This window comes from Narcine bancroftii, chromosome 8 (assembly GCF_036971445.1).
Source record: "Narcine bancroftii isolate sNarBan1 chromosome 8, sNarBan1.hap1, whole genome shotgun sequence".
Lineage (NCBI taxonomy): Eukaryota > Metazoa > Chordata > Chondrichthyes > Torpediniformes > Narcinidae > Narcine > Narcine bancroftii.
The window spans coordinates 47,092,767-47,115,120 of NC_091476.1; the positions used below are offsets into that span (position 1 = coordinate 47,092,767).

The 22,354-nt window shown below is 41.3% G+C and overlaps 1 protein-coding gene across 5 annotated transcripts in view; it reads left to right on the forward strand.

Moving 5' to 3' along the window:
• The window catches only part of LOC138740656 (adapter SH3BGRL-like), a 67,197-nt gene extending 46,143 nt beyond the window's left edge, over positions 1 to 21,054 (forward strand). For 4 of the 5 annotated variants that reach the window (XM_069893624.1, XM_069893621.1, XM_069893625.1 and 1 more), the window contains 3 exons: positions 5,836 to 6,021; positions 15,252 to 15,332; positions 19,017 to 21,054. In XM_069893624.1, the coding sequence (XP_069749725.1) occupies positions 5,836 to 6,021; positions 15,252 to 15,332; positions 19,017 to 19,049 (300 nt within the window). In that variant the 3' untranslated portion in view covers positions 19,050 to 21,054. Of the gene's footprint in view, positions 1 to 5,835; positions 6,022 to 12,709; positions 13,051 to 15,251; positions 15,333 to 19,016 lie in introns of those variants that run through there. The other variant, XM_069893623.1, reaches the window with a different exon arrangement.
• The last annotated feature ends 1,300 nt before the right edge of the window (positions 21,055 to 22,354 follow it).

The following is a 22,354-nucleotide window of genomic DNA, read 5'->3' on the forward strand; positions in this document are numbered from 1 at the left end:
ACACCACAGGGAAGAGGTTGGGAGGCTTGTTAAATGGTGCGAGAACAATTACCTGAGTTCCAATGTGGACAAGACAAAGGACTGTGTTCTTCAGGAGGATGAAGGTTGACCACTCTCCATTACACATCAATGGCTCTGCTGTGGAACTCCTTGGTGTGCATATAAATGAGGACCTATCCTGGACTCTCAACATCTCCTTATTAGTCAGGAAGGCACAGTAACCCAGAGATGAATGGTTTTATGGTGGGTCAGAAAAAACACAAAATTAATCTATGGCAGACGATGTAATCCTGTATTTAACAGATCAGATTAATTCCCTTACTAAATTACAGAATCTATTAAAAGCTTATTGCAAAGTTTCAGGATACAAGGTAAACTGGGGGGAAAAAGTTGAATCATCTCACTAACAAATTTTGATCACACTTAGTACCAGTGAACAAGTCCATTCAAATGGCCCTTGGGTGGCATCAGATACCTTGGAATAATGGTGGATGATAATCTTCAGAATTTATACAAACTCGATGATGTCTGCTACTTAGTAAAATTGAAGAAGATTTGAGTAGGTGGATGAATTTGCCCATCACTCTAATTGCCATGGTCAATTGTGTAAAGATGAATATATTGCCAAGTTTGCAGTACCTTTTCCAGTCCTTACCCATTCCACTACCTCAAACCATTTTTAAAATCCTTAAGTATGTTGGAATTGTAAGGTACCTAGAATATCCATGGGAAAGTTAACAAGACAAAGGTTTGGAGGCCTTTGGTTGTCTCAGGCTGCGGGTGTCTGTGAAGGGTCATTCAGGTGGCAGCACTGAAGGAGGTGTTCTGCCACCTGAAAGGTCTGAAGCGGGGAGAGGGGTCACAGAGCAAACGTTGGCTCCTGAGTCTGGGCAGGGGCAGCTGCCTGACAGCTCGCTTCCCTGCTGCCTGACAGCTCGCTTCCCTGCTGCCTGACAGCTCGCTTCCCTGCTGCCTGACAGCTCGCTTCCCTGCTGCCTGACAGCTCGCTTCCCTGCTGCCTGACAGCTCGCTTCCCTGCTGCCTGACAGCTCGCTTCCCTGCTGCCTGACAGCTCGCTTCCCTGCTGCCTGACAGCTCGCTTCCCTGCTGCCTGACAGCTCGCTTCCCTGCTGCCTGACAGCTCGCTTCCCTGCTGCCTGACAGCTCGCTTCCCTGCTGCCTGACAGCTCGCTTCCCTGCTGCCTGACAGCTCGCTTCCCTGCTGCCTGACAGCTCGCTTCCCTGCTGCCTGACAGCTCGCTTCCCTGCTGCCTGACAGCTCGCTTCCCTGCTGCCTGACAGCTCGCTTCCCTGCTGCCTGACAGCTCGCTTCCCTGCTGCCTGACAGCTCGCTTCCCTGCTGCCTGACAGCTCGCTTCCCTGCTGCCTGACAGCTCGCTTCCCTGCTGCCTGACAGCTCGCTTCCCTGCTGCCTGACAGCTCGCTTCCCTGCTGCCTGACAGCCCCCCCCCCCCCAGTACCGGACTATGGGGCTGGAGCAGCCGAAGCAGGACTTCAGGCCCCTGACGTCCCACGCCGGCTGCTCCAGCCCCATAGTCCCATGTCAGGGGACTATCAGGCAGTGGGGAAGGTGGCTGTCAGTGGGTTGCCAGCTGAATGTCAACAGCCTACCCACTGCTAGGCACCTGAAAGCTGAAAGCTGCTAGCAGCTTTGCCTGAGCTGCTTTCAGGTGCAACGGGGGATTCTGATTAGGGACACTTAACACTAATTTGTGCGTGGAAGGTCATTTTTGACCAATCTTGTTGAATTTTTTGAAGAGTTAACTAGGAATGTTGATGAGAGTAGAGCAGTGGATGTTGTCTATATGGACTTCAGTAAGCCCTTCAATAAGGTTCCGCATGGGAGGTTAGTTAGGAAGGCTAAGTCCTTGGGTATTAATTTGGAGATAGTCAAATGGATTCAACAGAGGCTGGAAGGAGGGTGCCAGAGAGTAGTAGTAGATAATTGCTTGTCAGGATGGAGGCTGGTGACAAGCGGTGTACCTCAGGGTTTGGAATTGGGTCCATTGCTGTTTATCATATATAATGATCTGGAGGATGGGGTGGTAAATTGGATTAGTAAATATGCAGATGATACTAAAATAGGGGGAATTGTGGATGATGAAGAGGATTTTCAAAGATTGCAGAGCGATTTAAACTGCTTAGAGGAGTGGGCAGAAAGATGGCAGATGGAGTTAAATGCTGATAAGTGTGAGGTGCTTCATTTTGGAAAGAATAATCAAAGCAAGACATATGTGGTAAATGGGAGGGCATTGAAGAATGCAGTGGAGCAGAAAGATCTAGGAATAACGATGCATTGTTCCCTGAAGGTAGGAGTGCATGTGGATAGGGTGGTGAAGAAGGCCTTTAGTATGCTTGCCTATATAAATCAGTGCATAGAATATAGGAGTTGAAACTGTACAAGGCATTGGTGAGGCCAAGTTTAGAGTACTGTGTACAGTTGTGGTCACTGACTTATAGGAAGGATATTAGCAAGATAGAGAGAATGCAGAGAAGATTTACAAAAATATTGCCTGGGTTTCAACATCTGGAATACAAGGAAAGATTCATAAATCTAGAGTGAAATGGGAGTCGGACACAACAATTGATGAACAACTCTGGTCAGATCTATGTCAGGGAAGTTTGTTGGCTACTATTAATGCCAGGTATAGATTAGTCCATTATTATTTTTTCCATCATCTGTACCTCACCCCACAGAAATTACACCAATATAAACCTGAATTATCAATGTGGTGCAGAGGTTCTTTTTTGCTTTCTACCTGGCTTTGCATGAAGGTGAGGCCCTTCTGATACGACCTCTGTAACCAAGATCACAGGAGTCACCTTCCCAGTAGACCCAGAGCTTTATTTTTTGGGGAACTTTACCACCCTTGATAGATCACTAACAAATTCTCAAATTAAATTCACAGAATTCCTAGGAAGTCCATCGCAGTAACATGGAAGTCCAACCCCCATCTACTATGGATAGGTGGTCTTTGGAGATAAATAGCTTCATTGCACCCGTAAAGGTCACATGCCATCTAAAGAGAAATATATCACCTTTCGAAAAATCTGGCAGCCTTATTTAGAGCACATGGGTACCTCACTTGTGCCAATATAGGGTTACAATCGCTACTGACTAGCCAGAGGACCTCTGTAAAGATTTTGCAGAGTAGTCCTATTCTACTCAATCATTTATTCCAACCCACCACTTTAGATGCAAACTATGAAGAATGGAATCGTCTAGGAATTGAAACATTTTACAATCTTTTTATCCAACAAAACTTTGCATCTTTACAAACAATTGACAATGTCATTTAATCTGCCAAACACTCTTTTTTTAAGATATTAAAAATCCTCATCATCCACAATTCCCCCTATTTTAGACAATGTATTTATTCTAAACTTCCAATATTTCCATTTTTCCAGATCTGAATTTCATAGATTAACTTTTTGAATTACAATTTGTATGTAAAGGTATAATATCTGCCTTATAATATATTGAATTTAAAAACTGTCTCTTTATGATCAAGACTGAATGGGAGAATGATCTTAATATGTCTATTTCTGAAGAAGATTGGATTTCAATTTTGGCCGTGACTCATCTGTACTAGGCACAGTTTGATTAAATTTAAAGTGGTGCGTTGTGTACATTTAGAGGTGTTTAAGATAATGAGAGGGATAGATAGAGTTAAGCTTGCTCGAATCTACCCAGCTATCAACTCATTACGTGACAAATGTAAAAGATGTGAAGTCTCTTTGATACAAATGTTTTGGTTTTGTCCCAATTTAGCAGAATATTGGACAGCTATTTCCAGAACATTTTTGGCCACTTTTGGGATCGACCTAAAACCATGTCCATCAATTGCAATGTTGGGCTTCTCCCGTGATGTAAACATATATTTAACGTTAAACCAAAAACAGGTCTTAGCATTTACTACATCACTGGCTCGAGGTGGAATATTGCTTAAATGGAAAGAGGACTTTCCACTACCCATAGACAATTGTTACTGGATATTATGCCCTTTCTAAGTTTGGGGGAAAAAATCAGACATAATGTGAGGAAGATTAAGATCTTGTTCAATAAGACTTGGGTCCAATTATAGCTTACATTTATAATTAGATTAATCAAGGTGCAGGGATGCAGTGAATGGGCATGTTTCGTTGGATCGCCAGAGGCCACTGCTTGTTTTCAAGTCTGCTTGAATACCAATTTCAACCTTGGTTGGTGGATGAGGGTTAGATCTTTAGAATCAACTTTTTTTCTTTTTTACTATTCACTCTATGTTTGGAATATGAGTCCATTTATTATTGTTTCTACATGATATACCAATCCAAATATGTTATATTAAATTAATATGGACATATAATGTATGGTTGTATGATAACTCAATAAAAATAATTATAAAAAAGGAGATTTTGACACTGGGATTATGTTTTACTGTATGCACTGACAATGGGTTGCTTTTTTTGTTCTTTCTCTGTTTACAATGTCTTGTATAGAGGGGAAGGGGTGGAGGGAGGGTTTCTCTTGATCTTTTGTATTTGGTGTGACTGTTGATTGTTAAGTATATTTAAAATGATAAATAATATTGTAAAAAAAAAAGGAAAAGCTACCAGCCTCTCTCTTGACAATCTTTGGCAGGAGCACCATCAAGAGTGTCCTGACTGGCTGGATCATTGTGTGTTTATGGTAGCTACAAAGCATCAGTCCGGAGAGTGGGGAGCAGAGACACAACACAGTTCTGCAGGGTCCTACTGCCGGGTCCTGATGCCGACGACTCTGAACAGGCTTTAAACTGCCTGTTAAAGGAGGACACAGTGATTTTTAGTTTTAATTCTGTAACCATGGAGGTATGTGCCCAAGATTGGTGACTCCTGTGCTGGGTAGTGTACCACAAAGGATTTCAGACTCTGGGGAAGCAGTGGACCGGTACAGGGCACCAGAAATGGGGTGAACACCTCCCTTTGAGAAGGAGAAGCATTGAAGAAGACCCTGCAGGATGGTGACCAGGGCAGCGAACTAGCAAAGGGTTCAGTGGCCGAAGGATGCCTGCAGGTGGAGAGGATCACTGTGGTCACCCTTTCCTCTACTGATGACATTTACTGGGACTGTTGCCTAAATAAGGATCAAGAAATTAGAGAAGTCCCTTTCCATCCAGCGCACAGTATCTTTAACCCTCTCCCATCAGGAAGGAGGTTCAGGAGCATCATGACAGGCTGGGTAATAGTTCCTTTCCACAGGCTGATTGATGAACCTCCCTTGTAGCCATGTAAATCATCCCAAATATTTATTTTGATTTTATGATCATTATGTACCATGGTCTGGAAAGACACTTCCCATCAGTTGTGTATGTACAATCAGATGAATGAACTTGGGGAAAAATAGAGGGTTATGAATGGGAAAGATGAGATTGACTGTGCAGTAGGTTTATATCGGTGGTCACAAGGGCCTGTTCTATGCTGTACTATGTTGCTTTTAAAACCATGGAACACTGCAGCACAAAAAGCAGCCCATTTGGCCCTTCTAGTCTGTGGAAATATCATTCTGCTAGTCCCACTGACCTGTACCCATTCCATAATCCTCTAGACCTCTCCCATCCATGTGTGTGTATATATCTAATTTATTCTTTGAGATTTGTTTTGGTTGGTAAGGTAAGTGCACTATTAAATGGGCACTTGGCTACATCCTCAAAAAGCTACCGTGGGATTAGGTGAGGGATAACTCGATTGATATTTTAAGCATAAATCCAGGGAAAGTCTGGTTCTCAGACATGCGCCTTGTCTGCTTCTGCCTCCTGCATTGTGTAATGGATGGACTGCTTCCACTTCTAGATCAAGAAGCAGCAGCAGGAGGTGCTGGACTACCTGCAAGCAAACAAAATAGAGTTTGAAAGATGTGACATCGCAGTGAATGACGAGAGCAAAATGTTTATGAGGGAGAATGTTCCGGAGAACTACCGACCTGTGAGCGGAATTCCACTTCCACCTCAGATCTTCAATAATGATCACTACTGTGGGGTAAGATTGATTTGGCCTGAGGGAGAACGTACTTACTTTAAAAATTTTTATTTTTATTTTTCACACTATGAACCATATCAATCAAAATACACACAAACATTTCCCTCTTAAATATACACAGTGGCATTTTCTCCCTTTTATTCCCCCTACCTTCCCTCCCCCATTCCCACCCCCTTCCAAACCCATTAAACGTTCAACATATACAATACAATAAAACCATTAAACAATGTCATCACACAATGAAAATAAACAAGAAAATTGTGTCATCTACTTTTACACACTGGATCAGTTCATTTCGTCTTCTTATCATTCTATCATTTTAGGGGTGGAGGTCTGCGGTAGGCCTTCTCTGTTGTGTTCCATGTACGGTTCCCAAATTTGTTCAAATAATGTGAATTATTTTTTAAATTATTTGTTATTTTTTTCCAATGGAATATATTTATTCATTTCTAGGTACCATTGCTGTATTCTCAGGCTCTCTTCTGATTTCCAAGTTGACATTATACATTTTTTTGCTACAGCTAAGGCTATCATAATAAATCTTTTTTGCACTTCATCCAGTTTGAGGCCTAATTCTTTACTTCTTGTATTACTTAGAAGAAAGATCTCTGGATTTTTTGGTATGTTCCTTTTTGTGATTTTATTTAATACCTGATTTAGATCTTTCCAAAACTTTTTCACTTTCTCACATGCCCAAATTGCATGTACTGTTGTTCCCGTTTCCTTCTTACAGCGAAAATATCTATCTGATAATGTTGGATCCCATTTATTTAACTTTTGGGGTGTGATATATAGCCTGTGTAACCAATTATATTGTATCATGCATAACCTTGTGTTTATTATATTCTTCATAGTTCCAGAGCATAACTTTTCCCATATTTCATTTTTTATCTTTTTTTAAAAATATTTTTCCCACTTTTGTTTGGGTTTATAGCTTATTTCATCATTTTCATTCTCTTGCAGCTTGATGTACATGTTTGTTATAAATCTTTTTATTATCGTTGTTTCTGTAATCACATATTCAAAGCTGCTTCCTTCTGGTAATCTCAGCCTGTTTCGCAATTTGTCCTTTAAGTAGGTTTTCAGTTGGTGGTATGCAAACATTGTACCATGAGTTATTCCATATTTGTAGTTCATTTGTTCAAATGTTAATAAATTATTTCCCAAAAAACAATTTTCTATTCTTATAATTCCTTTTCTCTCCCATTCTCTAAAGGAAAGGTTATCTATTGTGAAAGGGATTAGTTGATTTTGCATCAATAATAATTTTGGTAGTTGATAATTTGTTTTTTTTTCCTTTCTAAGTGAATCTTCTTCCATATGTTGAGTAAATGATACAGTACAGGTTAACTTTTATATTGCACCAGTTTTTCATCCCACTTTTAAAGTATATGTTCTGGTACCTTCTCCCCTATTTTATCTAACTCTAGCTTGGTCCAATCTGGTTTTTCCCTTGTCTGATAAAAGTCTGATAGATACCTTAATTGTGCTGCTCTATAATAATTTTTGAAGTTTGGTAGCTGCAAACCACCTTGTTTGTACCATTCTGTTAATTCATCTTGCACTATCCTCGGTTTCCCCCCTTTCCATAAGAATTTCCTTATTATTCTCTTTAGTTCATTGAAGAATTTCTCTGTTAAGGGAATTGGTAATGATTGAAATAGCTATTTTATCCTTGGGAAGACATTCATTTTAATGCAATTTACCCTCCCTATCAATGTTAGTGGCAATTCTTTGCAATGTTATAAGTCATCCTGTAATTTCTTCATTAATGCTGATAATTTAATTTGTATAGGTTGCCTAAATTATTATCTAATCTAATACCTATGTATCGGATTGTTTATGTTGCCATTTAAATGGTAATTATTTTTTAAACTCTGTGTAATCCGCATTATTCATTGGCATTGCTTAACTTTTATTTATGTTGATCTTGTACCCCGATATTTCTCCATATTCCTTCAATTTCTTGTGTAATTCTTTTATTGATATTTCTGGTTCTGTTAAGTATACTATGATGTCATCTGCTAATAAACTTCTCCTTTAATTTTTTCCCTTTTATTTTATTTTCTGTTCTTATCAGTTCTGCCAATGGTTCTATTGATAAAGCAAACAGTGAGGGAGATAGTGGACATCCCTGCCTAGTTGACCTACTTAATTTAAATTGGTTCGATACATATCCATTTACTGTCACCTTCACCAATGGTCCCTTATATAATGCTTTAATCCAATTAATATATTTTTCTGGTAGGTTGAACCTCTGTAATACTTTGAATAAATAATTCCATTCTACCCTGTCTCTGTGTCTAAAGCAACAGCCACTGTTGGTATCTTATTTCCCTGAAATGCATGGTTTAAATTAATTAACTTACAGACATTGTCCGTTGTTCATCTTTTCTTAATAAATCCAGTTTGATCTAGTTTTACTATTTTTGGTACACAGTCAGCCAATCTGTTTGCTAATAGTTTTGCTATTATCTTATAATCTGAATTACATGAATCTGGCAAGTTTTGTGTTTCTTCGATCTGGTTCATTACTTCCAGGAGAGGAGGAATTAATAACTCTAAATGTTTTATAGAATTCTATTGGGAGTCCATCGCTTCCAGGCATTTTATTGTTCGGCAGCTTTTTTTTAATATATCCTGTATTTCCTCTATTTCAAATGGTTTTATCAATTTGTTTTGCTCCTCTTGTAATTTTGGTAGTTCAATTTTAGCTAAAAACTCTTCTATTTTGTCTTCTTTCCCTTCGTTCTCAGTTCGGTATAATTGTTCATAGAATTCCTTAAAGTTTTCATTAATCTCTGTTGGGTTATATGTAATTTGTTTGGGGAACATACTGACTTGATCTGCTCTTAGAGAACATAGAACAGTTCAGTATGGCCCGATTGGCCCATGATGTTGTACCAACCTACACCAATCGAATCCTTCCCTCCCTTGCATCCATAACCCTCTATTATAATATCCATGTGCCTATCTAAGAGTCTTTTAAATGACCCCATTGTATCAACATTCACCACCACTGTTCCCTTTAAGCTGTGTGTGTGCATACATTTTGCAACCAGCACAAAGGCAATTAATGTGGGCACAAAAGGCTAGTTACCTAAAAAGAATGCAGTAATTAATAATTATACTTATTGAATATAATCTCTTCATGAGCTGTTTTTGTTATACTTCATTATATTAAAATGCCAATACATTTTTATTAGCCATGAGAGAGAGGCTGTGTCAAAAATTATCTTGAAGCCATTTCAAGTTTATATTTCCACAATCATTCAGTGTGCACATACTTTTGTCACAGGAAAAAAAAATGCACCACAAGATTTTTGCACACTCTGACGACTAAAAATGAAAGGGAACATTGGCCATCATCCCTGGCAAAATACACCCCTACCTCACACCTAAACCTTCCTCCACTCATCTTAAACAGATGTCCTCAATTATTTCCCATTGCTGTCCTGGGAAAAAGGTGCCAGCTGTCCATCCTATCTATGCCTCTCATAATTATGTCTACCCCTAAGTTGCCTACAGAGGATGAGAGAAAAATCTTAGCTCAATCAACCTTTCTTCATGTGACATGCTCATCAATTCAGGTAAGCATCCTGGCAAATCTCCTCTACACCTCTCTAAAGCTTTCTCATCCTTCTGATAACGAGATGATCAGAACCGAGTGCAATCCTCCAAGTGTGGTTTAACCAGAGTTTTATTAAGCTGCAACATTACCTCTCGGTTCTTGAACTTAATCCCCCAACTAATGAAGAGCAGCACATCATACACCTCCTTAACAACCCATTCAACTGGCACAGCAATCTTGAGGGATCTCTGGGCTGGTACACCAAAATCCTTCTGTTCTTTTACAGGGCTAAGAATTAATTATGTCATTAACCACATACTCTGCCTTCAAGTTTGATCTTCCAAAGTGCATCACTTCACACTTTCACAGATTGAACCTCACCTGTCATTTCTCCACCAACTCTGAATCCTGATCATATCCCATTATAACCTACGCCAACCTTCTGCACTGTACACAGTACCTCCTACCTGTCTGTCACCTGCCAAATTCATCATTTATAAAAATCATCAAGAACAGATGGGGCCCATGGTGGGTTTTGGGGAGAGGGAAAATATTAATCTAAACAACACAGCACTACAGATGCAGTCATCTGAAGCAAAAATCAAATAGCTGGAGAAACTCAGTGAATCAGAACATTCATAGAGGGGAATACAAAGTCAATGATTTAGTTCAAAGCTTTGCATCAGGACCCAATCCAGGATCTTGACCCGAAATGTAAACCATTTTTCTCTCTCTTCGAGGATGCTGCCTGACCAGTTGAGTTCTTCCAATGTTCTCTTTTTGCTTTAATTGGTCGACATTTCTCTGTTCCCGAGACAGGAGTTTGGATGATAACAGGTCCTGAAGTGGTCATCTCCAGTGTCACCTGTTCCAAAGTCTTGGGATTCAAATCAGCAAACTTTGGAGATGTGCTGGCTTTCAGTCTCAATGATTTCTCCAGTTTCTTTCAAATGTATGTTTTCTTTTCTCTGTTTCTCAGTCTCTCTGAACCTGTTGTTCTCCACTGTACAGGAGATTATCTAGCGGTTGTGAAAATGTCTTAAATTTCTTCTCTGCCTTTTTGTTATTCCACACATTCCTTCTTCTCTCAGAGAGCCATGTTGACTTTTTCTAATCTTTTCCTGATCTGATTAAAATTCACTCAGTGATGATATAAACTCTGTTTTTAGCTCTTTGGCAATGCTGGTGAGTGTTTGTAGCATTGTCCTTTATTTTGAATTTTTCAGACATTGCAGAATGTTGCATCTTATAGTCACAGAGTTGCATAGGACTTAAATAGGCCTTTTAGTTTACCTCTTCAGCAGCCATCCTACTGAACAGCATTATTTCCATGTTCCTGCCTCCACCATCTCCACTGGCAGCTCATTATAGATATCAACTACTCTTTGTGCAGGAAAGGTTTGCCCCTTTTAATCTGATCACCTTAAACCTCTGCCCTCTAGTTTAAGACAGGTGTCATCCAGTCATCTTTGGTCTTGGATATTCCCTTTGTTCTCGCTATCCTCCCCCCCCCCCCCCACCCCTTTCTCTGTGGTTTCTCTATCACCAGGATGTTCCCTGGAATAGAGGGCTGAGGAGTGATTGGATAGGCTGGGTTTATTCTCACTGGGTCATGGGAGGCTGAGGGTGACCTTGTAGAGGTTTAAAAGCGTGTGGGGGAGATGGTCAGAATAGTTTTCTTATGGTGAAGGAGACTTGGTATAGCTTTAAAGCAGAGGTGCCAAACTATGCCCAAGGTTGCCCCCTGCAAAGGCCAAGGAGGTTGGTAATAGGAGGGGAAAGGTCTTTACAGTGAATATGGGGGAGTTTTCAGAGTTGTGTCTTGACATGATTGTTGTAGGTAATCCAAGGCTCAGATATATATGAGTTGAGGTATAGCTGGTGCCCAATAGACCAGGAGGCATAGATAGGTATAGCTGGTGCCCAACTGCAGCCCAGGGTGAATTTTAAAAATAGAATGGAATGTGGCCCATTAGAACATAGCCTCCAACAATAAATTGCACTGTCTGAACATTGCACTTCTTAGTTTCAATGCTAGATGTCGCTGCCAATTTGAACAACTGCTCGACTGACTTTTGCAATGTGACTCATCGACGAAAACAATTATTCAGTTAATTAAACTTAGTGGAACTGAAAACGGAAAATAGTACGGGAGTGCAAAAAATTTCAGACTCTGTGGGAAAATGAATACTTTGTCACAGAAGCCAAGTGTTTATTTGTCACAGAAGCCAAGTGTTTATTTGATTTGCAAATAATCTGTTAACTTTACTAGCTTATTGTTAATAGCCTATCAGCAGATTTACACATTGCATCATAAGGTGGACACTTGGGCCATGAACTTCAAGTTTATATTACACAAGTTTTATTTGCAGTGTAACTGGTTGAAAACTGCTGGGCTGAAAAGTGTTTGGCCATGACTCCTTATATTTTTATGGATGTGGCCCACAACCAAAACTGTTTGGCCAGCCCTACATTAAAGTGAGAAGAGAACATTTAAAAAGAGATTGGAAGGGCCAGTTTTTTGTGCAGAGAGTGGTGCTCATGAAGAATGAGATGTGTACGATTACAATGCTTCAAAGCTATTTAGGTAGTTTATAGACCATAGGGCGTAAGACATAGGTGCAGAATTAGGCCATTCAGTTACTGAGTCTGCCCTGCCATTCCAACATGACTGATTTACTATCCTTTACAACTCTATTCTCCTGCCTTTGCCTTGTAACCCCTTGGTTCCCTTTCTAATGAAGAACTCATCTACATCTGTCTTAAATACACACAATGATGGTTCTCCATAGCTGTCCGCAGCAACAAATTCCACAAATTCATTACCCTCTCAGTAATGGAATTCCTCCCCTCTTCTAAAGGGATGTTTTTTGTATTCTGAAGCTGTTCCTTCTGGTCCCAGACTCTCCACCAGAGGAAATATCTGCTCCATGTCCACTCTATGCAGGCCTTTCAATATTCAAAAGGTTTCAATGAGATGTCCCATTATTAATCTAACCTCCTGCGAGTACAGTCCCAGAGCCATCAAGCACTCCTCATATGATAATCCTTCGTTCTAGAGATCAATCTCCTGAACCTCCTTTAGACTCTCTCTAATGTCAACACATCCTTTCTTAGATCAGCAGACCTAAACTGCTCAGGATTCTCCATGAAAGTTCTGGCCAATGCCCCCCTTCATTGAAGACCCCTTGAACCCAGCACACAGCATCTTTCAGCTGCTCCCTTCAGGGAAGAGATACAGGAGGATCAGAGAAGCACCACCAGGCTGAGGAACAGCTTCTTCCCACGGGCAGTGAGAACACTGAATGAACAAAGGAACTGCTCGCACTATCCATCAGGGAGTCTCGTGTGCAAAACTATTTATTTTTTTGTGTAGATGGAATACTTGTCCTGCATGTGTTTTATTTCTCTGTATGTGTGTGCATGTTTTGCTGTTTCATTGGGTTGTACATGTACAATTAGATGACAATAAACTTGATTTTTCATCAGTAGTTCTGAATATTCTGTGGAGTGAAATTCATCAGCCTTTTAGATGAACAAGGCAGAGGGTATTTGAAGGGCAAGAACCTGTTGTGAAACTCCTGGTCTATTGGGCACCAGCTATACCTCAACTCGTATATATCTGAGCCTTGGATTACCTACAACAATCATGCCAAGACACTGAAAGATAACACCAATAATAACTCTGAAAACTCCCCCATATTCATTGTAAAGACCTTTCCCCTCCTATTACCAACCTCCTTGGCCTTTGCAGGGGGCACCTTTGGGCATATCGTATCAATCACACCACACTGCTGAGACAGACTCTGTTCTGGGAGATGATTACAGAGGAAGTCTCAAGCCTACGGAGCATCATTGCTGATTCTTGGGAATTCCTGGCCTTTGACCCCATCAGAGTCAAGAAGGAGAAAGCTTAGCTGTGCAGCAGAAGAACAGACACCCCCCCCCCCTACCCCCTGGCATAAATAGTGAAAGAACTCCTCACCTCACAAACTGACCCTTCTCCATCATGCTCCTCCTCACCCCATCAGCCCACTGGCCTCATTTGCCACTTTAGACCCACAAAGCATCTCCAGTTGACACGTGGTGTTCTGTTCTATCATTCCTTGAGGTCACGTCTCCGTCATCCTGGACTGCCTGAAACAAGGTGACAGTGGTATCTGGTTACACAGAAATAAATAGAGAAATAGAATTGAGAAATGTTTAAATTAAAAATAATTTAGACCTACAGCACAGTAACAGGCCACTTTGGCCCATGAGTCGGCACTGCCCAATTTACATCCCATTAATCTACACCCCGATACGTCTTGAACAGTTGGGGAGACATGGGGAGAATGTACAAACTCCTTACAGCACTGGTTGGGCCAAATGGTTTTCCTGTTCATGTGACTGAGTAGTCAGGGGTTGGGGTCAGCTTCCTGAGGTTGTGACAGCTCAAAGACCCTAAATTTATTTTGTCCACTTCCCTGAAATGAATTTTGGGATATGCTGGAGCAATTATAAATCTCGTCTGAATTAAGTTTTCAGGCTCCCATTTTGAGGTGGGAGACGTGATCAGCATTAACGCTGAGGTCAACTGCTTTATTCATGTGTCAGTTTTGTCACGCCTCTCCCAGGCCATAGATTAATTTAGGAGATGGACAGATGTAGATTATTCTCACAGAATGAAAGCAGGAAGGGGTGTTTAAAAACCCTTGACTTGAGGAAGAAGCACATCCTTGTCTTGGCCTCACGACACGTGGCATCCTGTCCTGACTATCATCCCTCAATGTCAAAGCCATTGGGTGAGTGCCGAGGAAACCCTCTGGGACATGGTGCAGTTAGGGTGGAGAACTGTGAAGCTGGCACAGAGGGGAGAGGGGCCTGGAGTTGGGGTATGGTCAGTGGAGGGCATTTCACACAGGTCAATGAGAAAAGATGGTTTTCAGTTGATGAGTGTTTGAGTATCTGAGAATAAGAACTAAAGTTAATCAGTACTTAAACCAATGGAGATGGGGTGAAGGAATGAAGAAAGATTTGAACATAACCTGAGGAACTGAGTTAAAGGGAAAAGTTAAACGAGTTAGAACTTTACTCCTCAATGTAGGAGAACGAGGGGGAGGATTTGATAGAGGTATTCAAAAGTATGAAGGTCATGGATAGAGTAAATGCAAGCAGGCTTTTCACACTGACTGAGGTTAGTAAGACGAGATCTAGGGGACATGGATTAAGACCAGAAGGTGAAATGTTTAAAGGCAACATTAGGGAGAACTTCACGTAGAGAGTGGTCAGAGTGTGGAATGGACTGCCTTATCAAGTGGTGAATGCGGCCTCAATTCTGACATTTAAGAAAAAAAAAATAGATGGGGTGGGGGTGTTATTGAGGGCTATGGTCTGGGTGCACATCAATGGGATGAGACAGAATAATCATTCGCCACAGACTAGTTGGGTTGAAAGGCCTGCTTTTCTATGGTTCTAACCAACTGTAGAATCTGGACGATGTCGAATTAAACTTTTTGGAAGGGAGTGGGGCAAACATTTGGGTGGCAAAATTTGGAAGGCTATGGTAAAGGGATAGGGTGGGGTGAATGGGTTGGACTTTTCTGGTACAGGCACCGTAGATGTGAAGAGCATAACCCTAACCCTAACCCTAACTCTGATTCCATCTTCTCTCTTTCAGAACTTCGAAGCATTTTTTGATGCCCGGGAGAATAACGCTGTATATGCATTCCTGGGGCTGACAGCTCCACCTGGATCCAAGGTTAGATTTACAATGTACTGAAATTTTTGCTTTATTCTGTCTCGAGAGAGAAATACATTGGGCTTTACTACAATGAAAGCAGAGAAAGGGCTCTGTTATAAAAATTATGTGATATTTGTATGCAGACGTAACATCCCTTCTCCAACATCATCATAAAGATATGAGCTGAGAAACGTCCGAGAGCGGATGGAAAATAACGAGCTTATAGTTAACCATTCCAGCCCCAGTTGTTATTTGTTTAAAAAATAATTTATTTAATTTTAGAGGAACAGCGTGTTAACAGGCCCTTCCAGCCCGCGAGCCTGCATCACCAAATTATACCCATCTGACTAATTAATCTACTAACCTGCACAATGCTATCACGGCGCCAGAAACCTCCGCCCGAATCTTCTGCCGTCCTTGAGGAGCTTGTACATTCTCCACGTGGGCTTCCTCAAAGCACTCTGATAGCTGTTGGAAAGAAGTAGATGACGTCCACAGAGGAGAGGAAAGTTTGTTTGATCTGTGCTGCATCTACCACATTCTGCAGCTTCTGACGTTTAGTAGGACAGCCTCCGTAGCACAATGTAATCCATCCAGCAAAGCTGCTGTCCATGTTGGACTTGTAGATGCTGTTGAAGAACAAGGGCGACATGCTGATCTTTCTTCATCTCCCAAGAAAGTAGAGGCATTGGTGTGCTTCCTTGATTGACTTGTTAACCTGCTTGTACCAGGTCAGGTCAGTGGATATATTGATTGCTAAGAACTTGAAGCCATCTGCTCTTTCCACGTCAGTACCTTAACATGAACAGTTGTGTGGACTCTGCCTCCTCTCTTGAGATCAGTGATTATCTTCATCGTATTGAATTTGGGAGAGAAGCTGTTAGCTCAGTACCAGACCACTAGAATTTCAATTCTCTCTTGTAATTTGTCTTATCCTTATTTGATACCTGGGCCAATGTTGTGGCGATGTTGGCAAATGTGGGAGTTGGAATGATATTTACCTGTACAGGTGTGGGTTTACCTGCTTTAGCTCCAGTATCTTTTCTGCTTGGTGATTGAAGTCTCTGTTTTGATGCTTCCTGGAAGTATCTGCCTCTATCACCCTGGACAGCCCATTCCATATTCGAATCCCTCTGTGAGAGGCAGGATGGACAGGCACCTTCCGTGGGTAGAAATGCCCAGTCAGCATTTTGGATTGGGAACCTTTATTGAGAATGAGGGGTCCCGACCCAAAATATTAACTGCCCATTTCTATCCAAGGACATTGACTCACCTGCTGTGTCCCTCGGCTTCTCTTTTGTTTGCTCAAGATTCCAGCATCTGCAAGTTTTGTATTTCTCCAATCACCCAAGAGCTTTCACCCCATTTGAGTGAGTAAATGTTTACTACTAGGATTTTTCTGGTGGGTCCAGATTTTGTTCATGGGCCTATAAGAAGCAGTTTAGTTCTGAAAAAGGTCCATAGAGGGAGTATTGTGGCCACCTTGATGAACAGATACTTTGTAGAAGATGCAGAATAGGTTCCTAAGATGGGACCTGGGTTCAGAGACCCAGCTTTTGAAAATCCTGAAGAGTTTTGACTGGGAGAAATGGCTTCAATTGGCAGAAAGCTCAGGCAAGCAGTAGGACATCTTTAATCAGCAAACAGACTAAGGAGAAGATTGGATTTCTTTTGCAACAACATATGGGGTTTTGTAGGTTAATTCGTTTATTCAGGCAGCATGGACTTGTGAGCGGGGATGGGCCTGTTACTGTGCTGTATGTCTAAATTGTAAAAATAATTCTGAAATTCACTGTCTGACAAGATGGGGTAGATCGAGTCATAACGTAGGGACTTGGACACGTGCAGGAAATGGAGCATTTTACACAGGGAAAGAGCAGGGGAAGGGCAAATAGAAAGCACTAACAGGTACAAGAGATGAGCAGGTACTTCAAGAAGATACATTGGCCTTCGTTGTAAAAATCATTGGAGCCAGGGAGACTTACTGCAGTTATGGGTATATGGTGAGACACAACTATGCAGTTTTGGATTCCTTAACAAAGATGCATAGGTTATGGAAAGAATGCAATCAATGCAGAGCAGACTGATTGCTGGGGTGGCAGAGCAGTTACATGAGGGCAGACTGGATCAATTCAGCTGGTATCTATCATACATGAAATGAGATCTCAAATAACCCAAGGCGTAGATGGAATTAGAGTAGACGCTTGATGGTGAGTATGGGAATGTTGGGCCAGAGACTGTGTTTATGTTGTTTGCCTCTATGATTCCGAACATTCTGATGGCAGTTGACAGGCTTGATGGAGGGAAGACTTTTCCCCTGTATTGGTGTTTGGAAGTGGGGGCTGGGAAGCGGTCATGGGCTCAAGGCTCACCAAGGACCAGACAAAGGAGATGATTGTGAGGATGAAGATTGACCACTCTCCATGACACGTCAATAGGCGTAGAGAGCACAAAATTCTTTTGTGTGCATATAGCGTACAACACCCCCTTATTAGTCAGGAAATCGCAGCAGTGCCTAAACTTCCTGAGGTGGGAAGGCTACTGGCCCCAAATCTTGATAACCTTTAGAAGAGCATGCTTGAGAGTGTCCTGTCTGGCTGCGTCTTTGTCTGATATGGTAACTGCAAAGCATCGGACTGGAGGTTAATACAGAGGATCATTAAAACAGCTGAGAAGCTCACTAAACCTCCCTTTCCTCTATTGACAACATTTACTGGGAGCATTGCTTCAATAGGCCTCAAAAGAATTATTGAGGTCCCTTTCCAACCATCACACAGTATCTTTGACCCACTATCATCAAGTGGCACAGGTTCATCAAAATCAGGACTGCCAGGTTGGAAACTAGTTTGACAAGTAAATCATTCCAAAATATTTGTATTCATTAATTTTATGTTATATCTTTGTGTATATATGATTATTTGTTGTGCTTTAAGTGTGTATGTGTATGCACTACAGCCTGGAGAAACACTGCTTGGTCTGGTTGTACATATACAATGAGAAATTTCTTTACTCCAAGTGTAGTAAACATGCAGTTTTCTATTACCGAAAGCTGTGGGGTTCAAGTCACTGAATGTATTTCAAATGAAATTCTTAACATCAAAAATAAAACAAGGGATGTAGGGAGAGCATTGTAATACAGTATTGACATTAGAGGATTGTATTGTATTGAATTGTAGAGCAAGAAAGGCCAAATAGTTGTCTCCTGGTCATACTGTTTTGCTTCAACAGCAGCCTCCTCAGCTGCTAGGCTTTATGATGTCAGCAATACTCAAAGGAAACTAAACAGGTAATGCAGCATCCATAAGATGCAAAAGGTAACCCACGTTTCATTGGCCCGAACCCTTTGTGAGGAGATCACGTTTCTTCCCCCCCCCACCCCCCCCCACATAGCTCAACCCCATTTTGCCCCTCTTCGTCCAGTATATCCCTGACAAAGGCCTCAGGCCCGAAATGTTGGCCACCCTTTACTTCCTGTGGATGCTGCATGACCTGCTGAGTTTCTCCAACACTGTTGTGGATTGCACTCAACCCCAGCATCTGCAGATTTTCTTCTTTGACTCTGAAGTCAGCAACTTGGCCTCCGTACCAAACGATGGAAGTGTTAACTTAAAACTTGCTGCGTGGCGGTCAATGAATGTGCTGAAGGTTTCCAAATAGATAATGTTTGCTCAGCATCTAATAGTGTCAATTTTCTTTTTATAGGAAGCAGAAGCCCTCACAAAACAAGAAGCCTGAGGCTAATTTCATCACACACCAATCTGAATGAGTCCATTATATTTTTACCACCAAAGAATTTGAGAGGGACTATTTGTGCAATTCCCTTTCACTCAGTAAAAACACCCAGTAGCCTTTATTAATAAATAGCAACTGGGCAACAATGAAGCACTGGGTTTACGTACGACAGGTTTTAATATTTTTCATAGCTTATTTTTTTCGATCTTGTCTCCTGATCTGATTCACACACTCAACCAGATTTTAATCAAGAGGTAATTAATTGGATGCAATTCTTAATGCAGATTTTATTTTTGTTTCTGCTGATTTTAATACTTTTGATTCTGGCAACCCCATCAGCTAAAGAGTTTGTGCAACATAGAAAATAGGTGGAGGAGTAGGTCATTTGGCCCTTCAATATGATCATGGCTGATCAGTACCCAGTTCCTGCCTTCTCCCCATACCCCCTGATCCCCTTAAGCCACAAGGGCCAAATCTAACCTACTCTTAAATATTGACAAGGAACTGGCCTCAACTACTTCCTGTGGCATATAATTCCACAGATCTACCACTCTCTGAGAGAATTTTTTTTTCTCATCTCGGTCCAAAAAAATCTTCCCCCTCATCCTTAAACTGTGACCCCTGGTTCTAGTTTTTCCCAGCACTGGAAACATCCTTCCTGCGTCTTGTCTGAATTTTATGTTTCTATAATATCCCCCCATCAATCTTCTAAATTCCAGAGAATACAAGCCTAGTCTATCCAACCTTTCTTCATATGCAAGTCCTTCCATCCCTAGTTTTGATGTTGATGTAACTTCAGTGCTGTCCGTGATGCTTTGCTCTTCCTCCATCATCACGAGCTGCAACTGCTACAAATATTTAGCTAATCTTAAAGCAGATCATTGCATTCTGTGGTCTTGTCCATGATCCACTTCTCGAACCAAAGAAGAGCGGGGGGAAAAAAACTTTTATGTGTATAAAGTGGAGAGCATCTTATCTATTTTTTTGAATGATGAATAGGATTGGTTAAAGAAAGATTCTGAGAATCTGTCACATCAAGGACAGATCAAGTACAAATCGATTGAATCTGTTCATTTTGACCTCTGTGATATGTGCTGTGTCTGCTCATTTTCTCATGGTGTGAATGTTTATTTTATTTTTTTTACTGTGCAACATTAATTTTAGTATTGATCCTGGAATTGAACGATAGAAGTGGGATGTGTCTGATTTTTTTTTTCTCTCTCTCTATCTTTAATGGTTTTACACTTTCTTATGCACACAAAGTGCTTTGATGCTCTGGCAATTTTAATTTGCATTTCAGCACAGTCAAAATTAGAAATTTTCTTCCTTTTTTTGGCTAATTATACGGTAATATTTTTGGTCAGACCAGAGGTGAGAAAATCCAGTCTCTTCCCAAACCATCACATGTATGAAGCAATTCTTCCAACACTTTCTGCATCCACCCAACAGTCAATGACCAACAACAACCAGGCTGGCAACTCAGTGTAATTGAAAATGATTTTAGAAGACTGTCTACCTACAAATTAAGAGCAGGAATAGGCCATTTGGCCCACTGCACCTGTTCTGCTCCTCAAAATGACTATAGCTGAACCAATTGTTATGTCAACTCCACATTCCATCTCTCCCAGTCATTACTTGTCAGCAACTTACCAAGATTCTACATACCTCTGTCTATAAGTATATTCAATGACTTTGCCCTCTTGAGGCAGAGAATTCCAAAGACTTGTGTCCCTCTCAGAGAATAAACATTGCCTCATTTCTGTCTTAATTGGTGACCCCTTACTTTTAAACAGGAGGAAGCTGCTTCTCAATATCCAGTCTGTTGTGCCTTTACACACTCACCACCTCTGGTGTTCTTTAATTCGCAGTGGACCACACCTAACAAACCCACAGAGCACGAGTAATGGAGGAGGTGCCAGTGAGCTCGAGCCTCTTCCCAGATCACTGACGGGGTTTTGGTGGGAAATTGTTTTGAGAATTAAAGTTTTTTTTGTCATAAAATTTATAACTTTTGTGTTAGATGTTTCTTTATTCCATCCATTACCTTTGTCTTTGCGGTGCCACACACTATGATCACAGTTGCTCGCTCACACAGGTGGAGAAGAACTACTCCAATAAATGTGATGCTATCAATGATGTAGTGAAGGGGTCTCTCTCAGTTAGTACAGTAGATATCCAAATATCTGGGTGATCACCCGGGAATCCGGACATTTTAAAATTCACCGGGCCTTTGCATGCGTGCGTGCCTGCGTGCGGGTAGGTGTTAGCCCCACAGATAAACAGTGGCATTTTTACTTTAAACTGCTCATTTTGATAAGTGAAGCATTCTGCATTTGCTAATGAATAAACTATCAAAATTTACCTTCTTTATTCCTCCTTAAATTTGAATTTTAAAAGTAATGCTGGAAAATCCAGACTGACCCAATTCCCGAGCAGACTGGATTTGCAGACTTCTACTGCGGCTTTGTTTCAAGATTCCACTTACTGCAATTTTCACAAAATGCACAAAGTTTTTCTGTCATTTGTCCTATAAGGGCTCATAAGGATTGTTACTGATCTGGTGCCACTATGAAGATGGGAACAAGAGGCCTTGAGTGTTCCTGAATCCCGCCACCTCCTCTGATGCTGCTGTCACCTGCAACCCTGTCATCTCCACAGCTTTATAGCCTCTCGTCCAGTCCAGCAATGAATCCGAGTGACGCTAGCAGCTCATGGCTTGGTGTGAGGCATTCAACGGCTGAACCCTCCCTCCTGGTACAACTTTACCATGTTCTACCTTTGTTATCAACTTGAGATCTGACTGCCTTGTTGGGTAATACCAATTTTGCATATACTTCTCTGCAACTTTCTCACTAAAACCCCATTTAGAGCTGACACCTTTTTAATTAATGTCATTTGCACATTGAAAAGGATGAAGGTCATATAACCAACATGAAATAACATCCAGAGAGATGAGGTTTTCACAGTACTGCTTTGAGATGCTCTCAGTTAGCAAAGTGGTTGAAGAAACTCAGCGGGTCAAGCAGCAAAGATACATATCCAACGTTTATGTTTGGGCTTGAGGCCTTCATCAAGGTACAAGCAAAAAGCAGGCAGGTGGCGGAATAAAGAGGGAAGAAAGGGCAGGGGAGGAACACAGGCCAAGAGGCAAGAGGTCATGAGTGGAGGTGACCATAACACCATAGGATATATGTAGAGCTCGTCGAAAGAACCAAAGACTTGTTGATCCAAACTAAGGCTTTTATTAGCAAAAGACAGGAGCTCTTCACAGGTGGCCGACCAGTCCGGAATGATCCGACCTGGCTAGG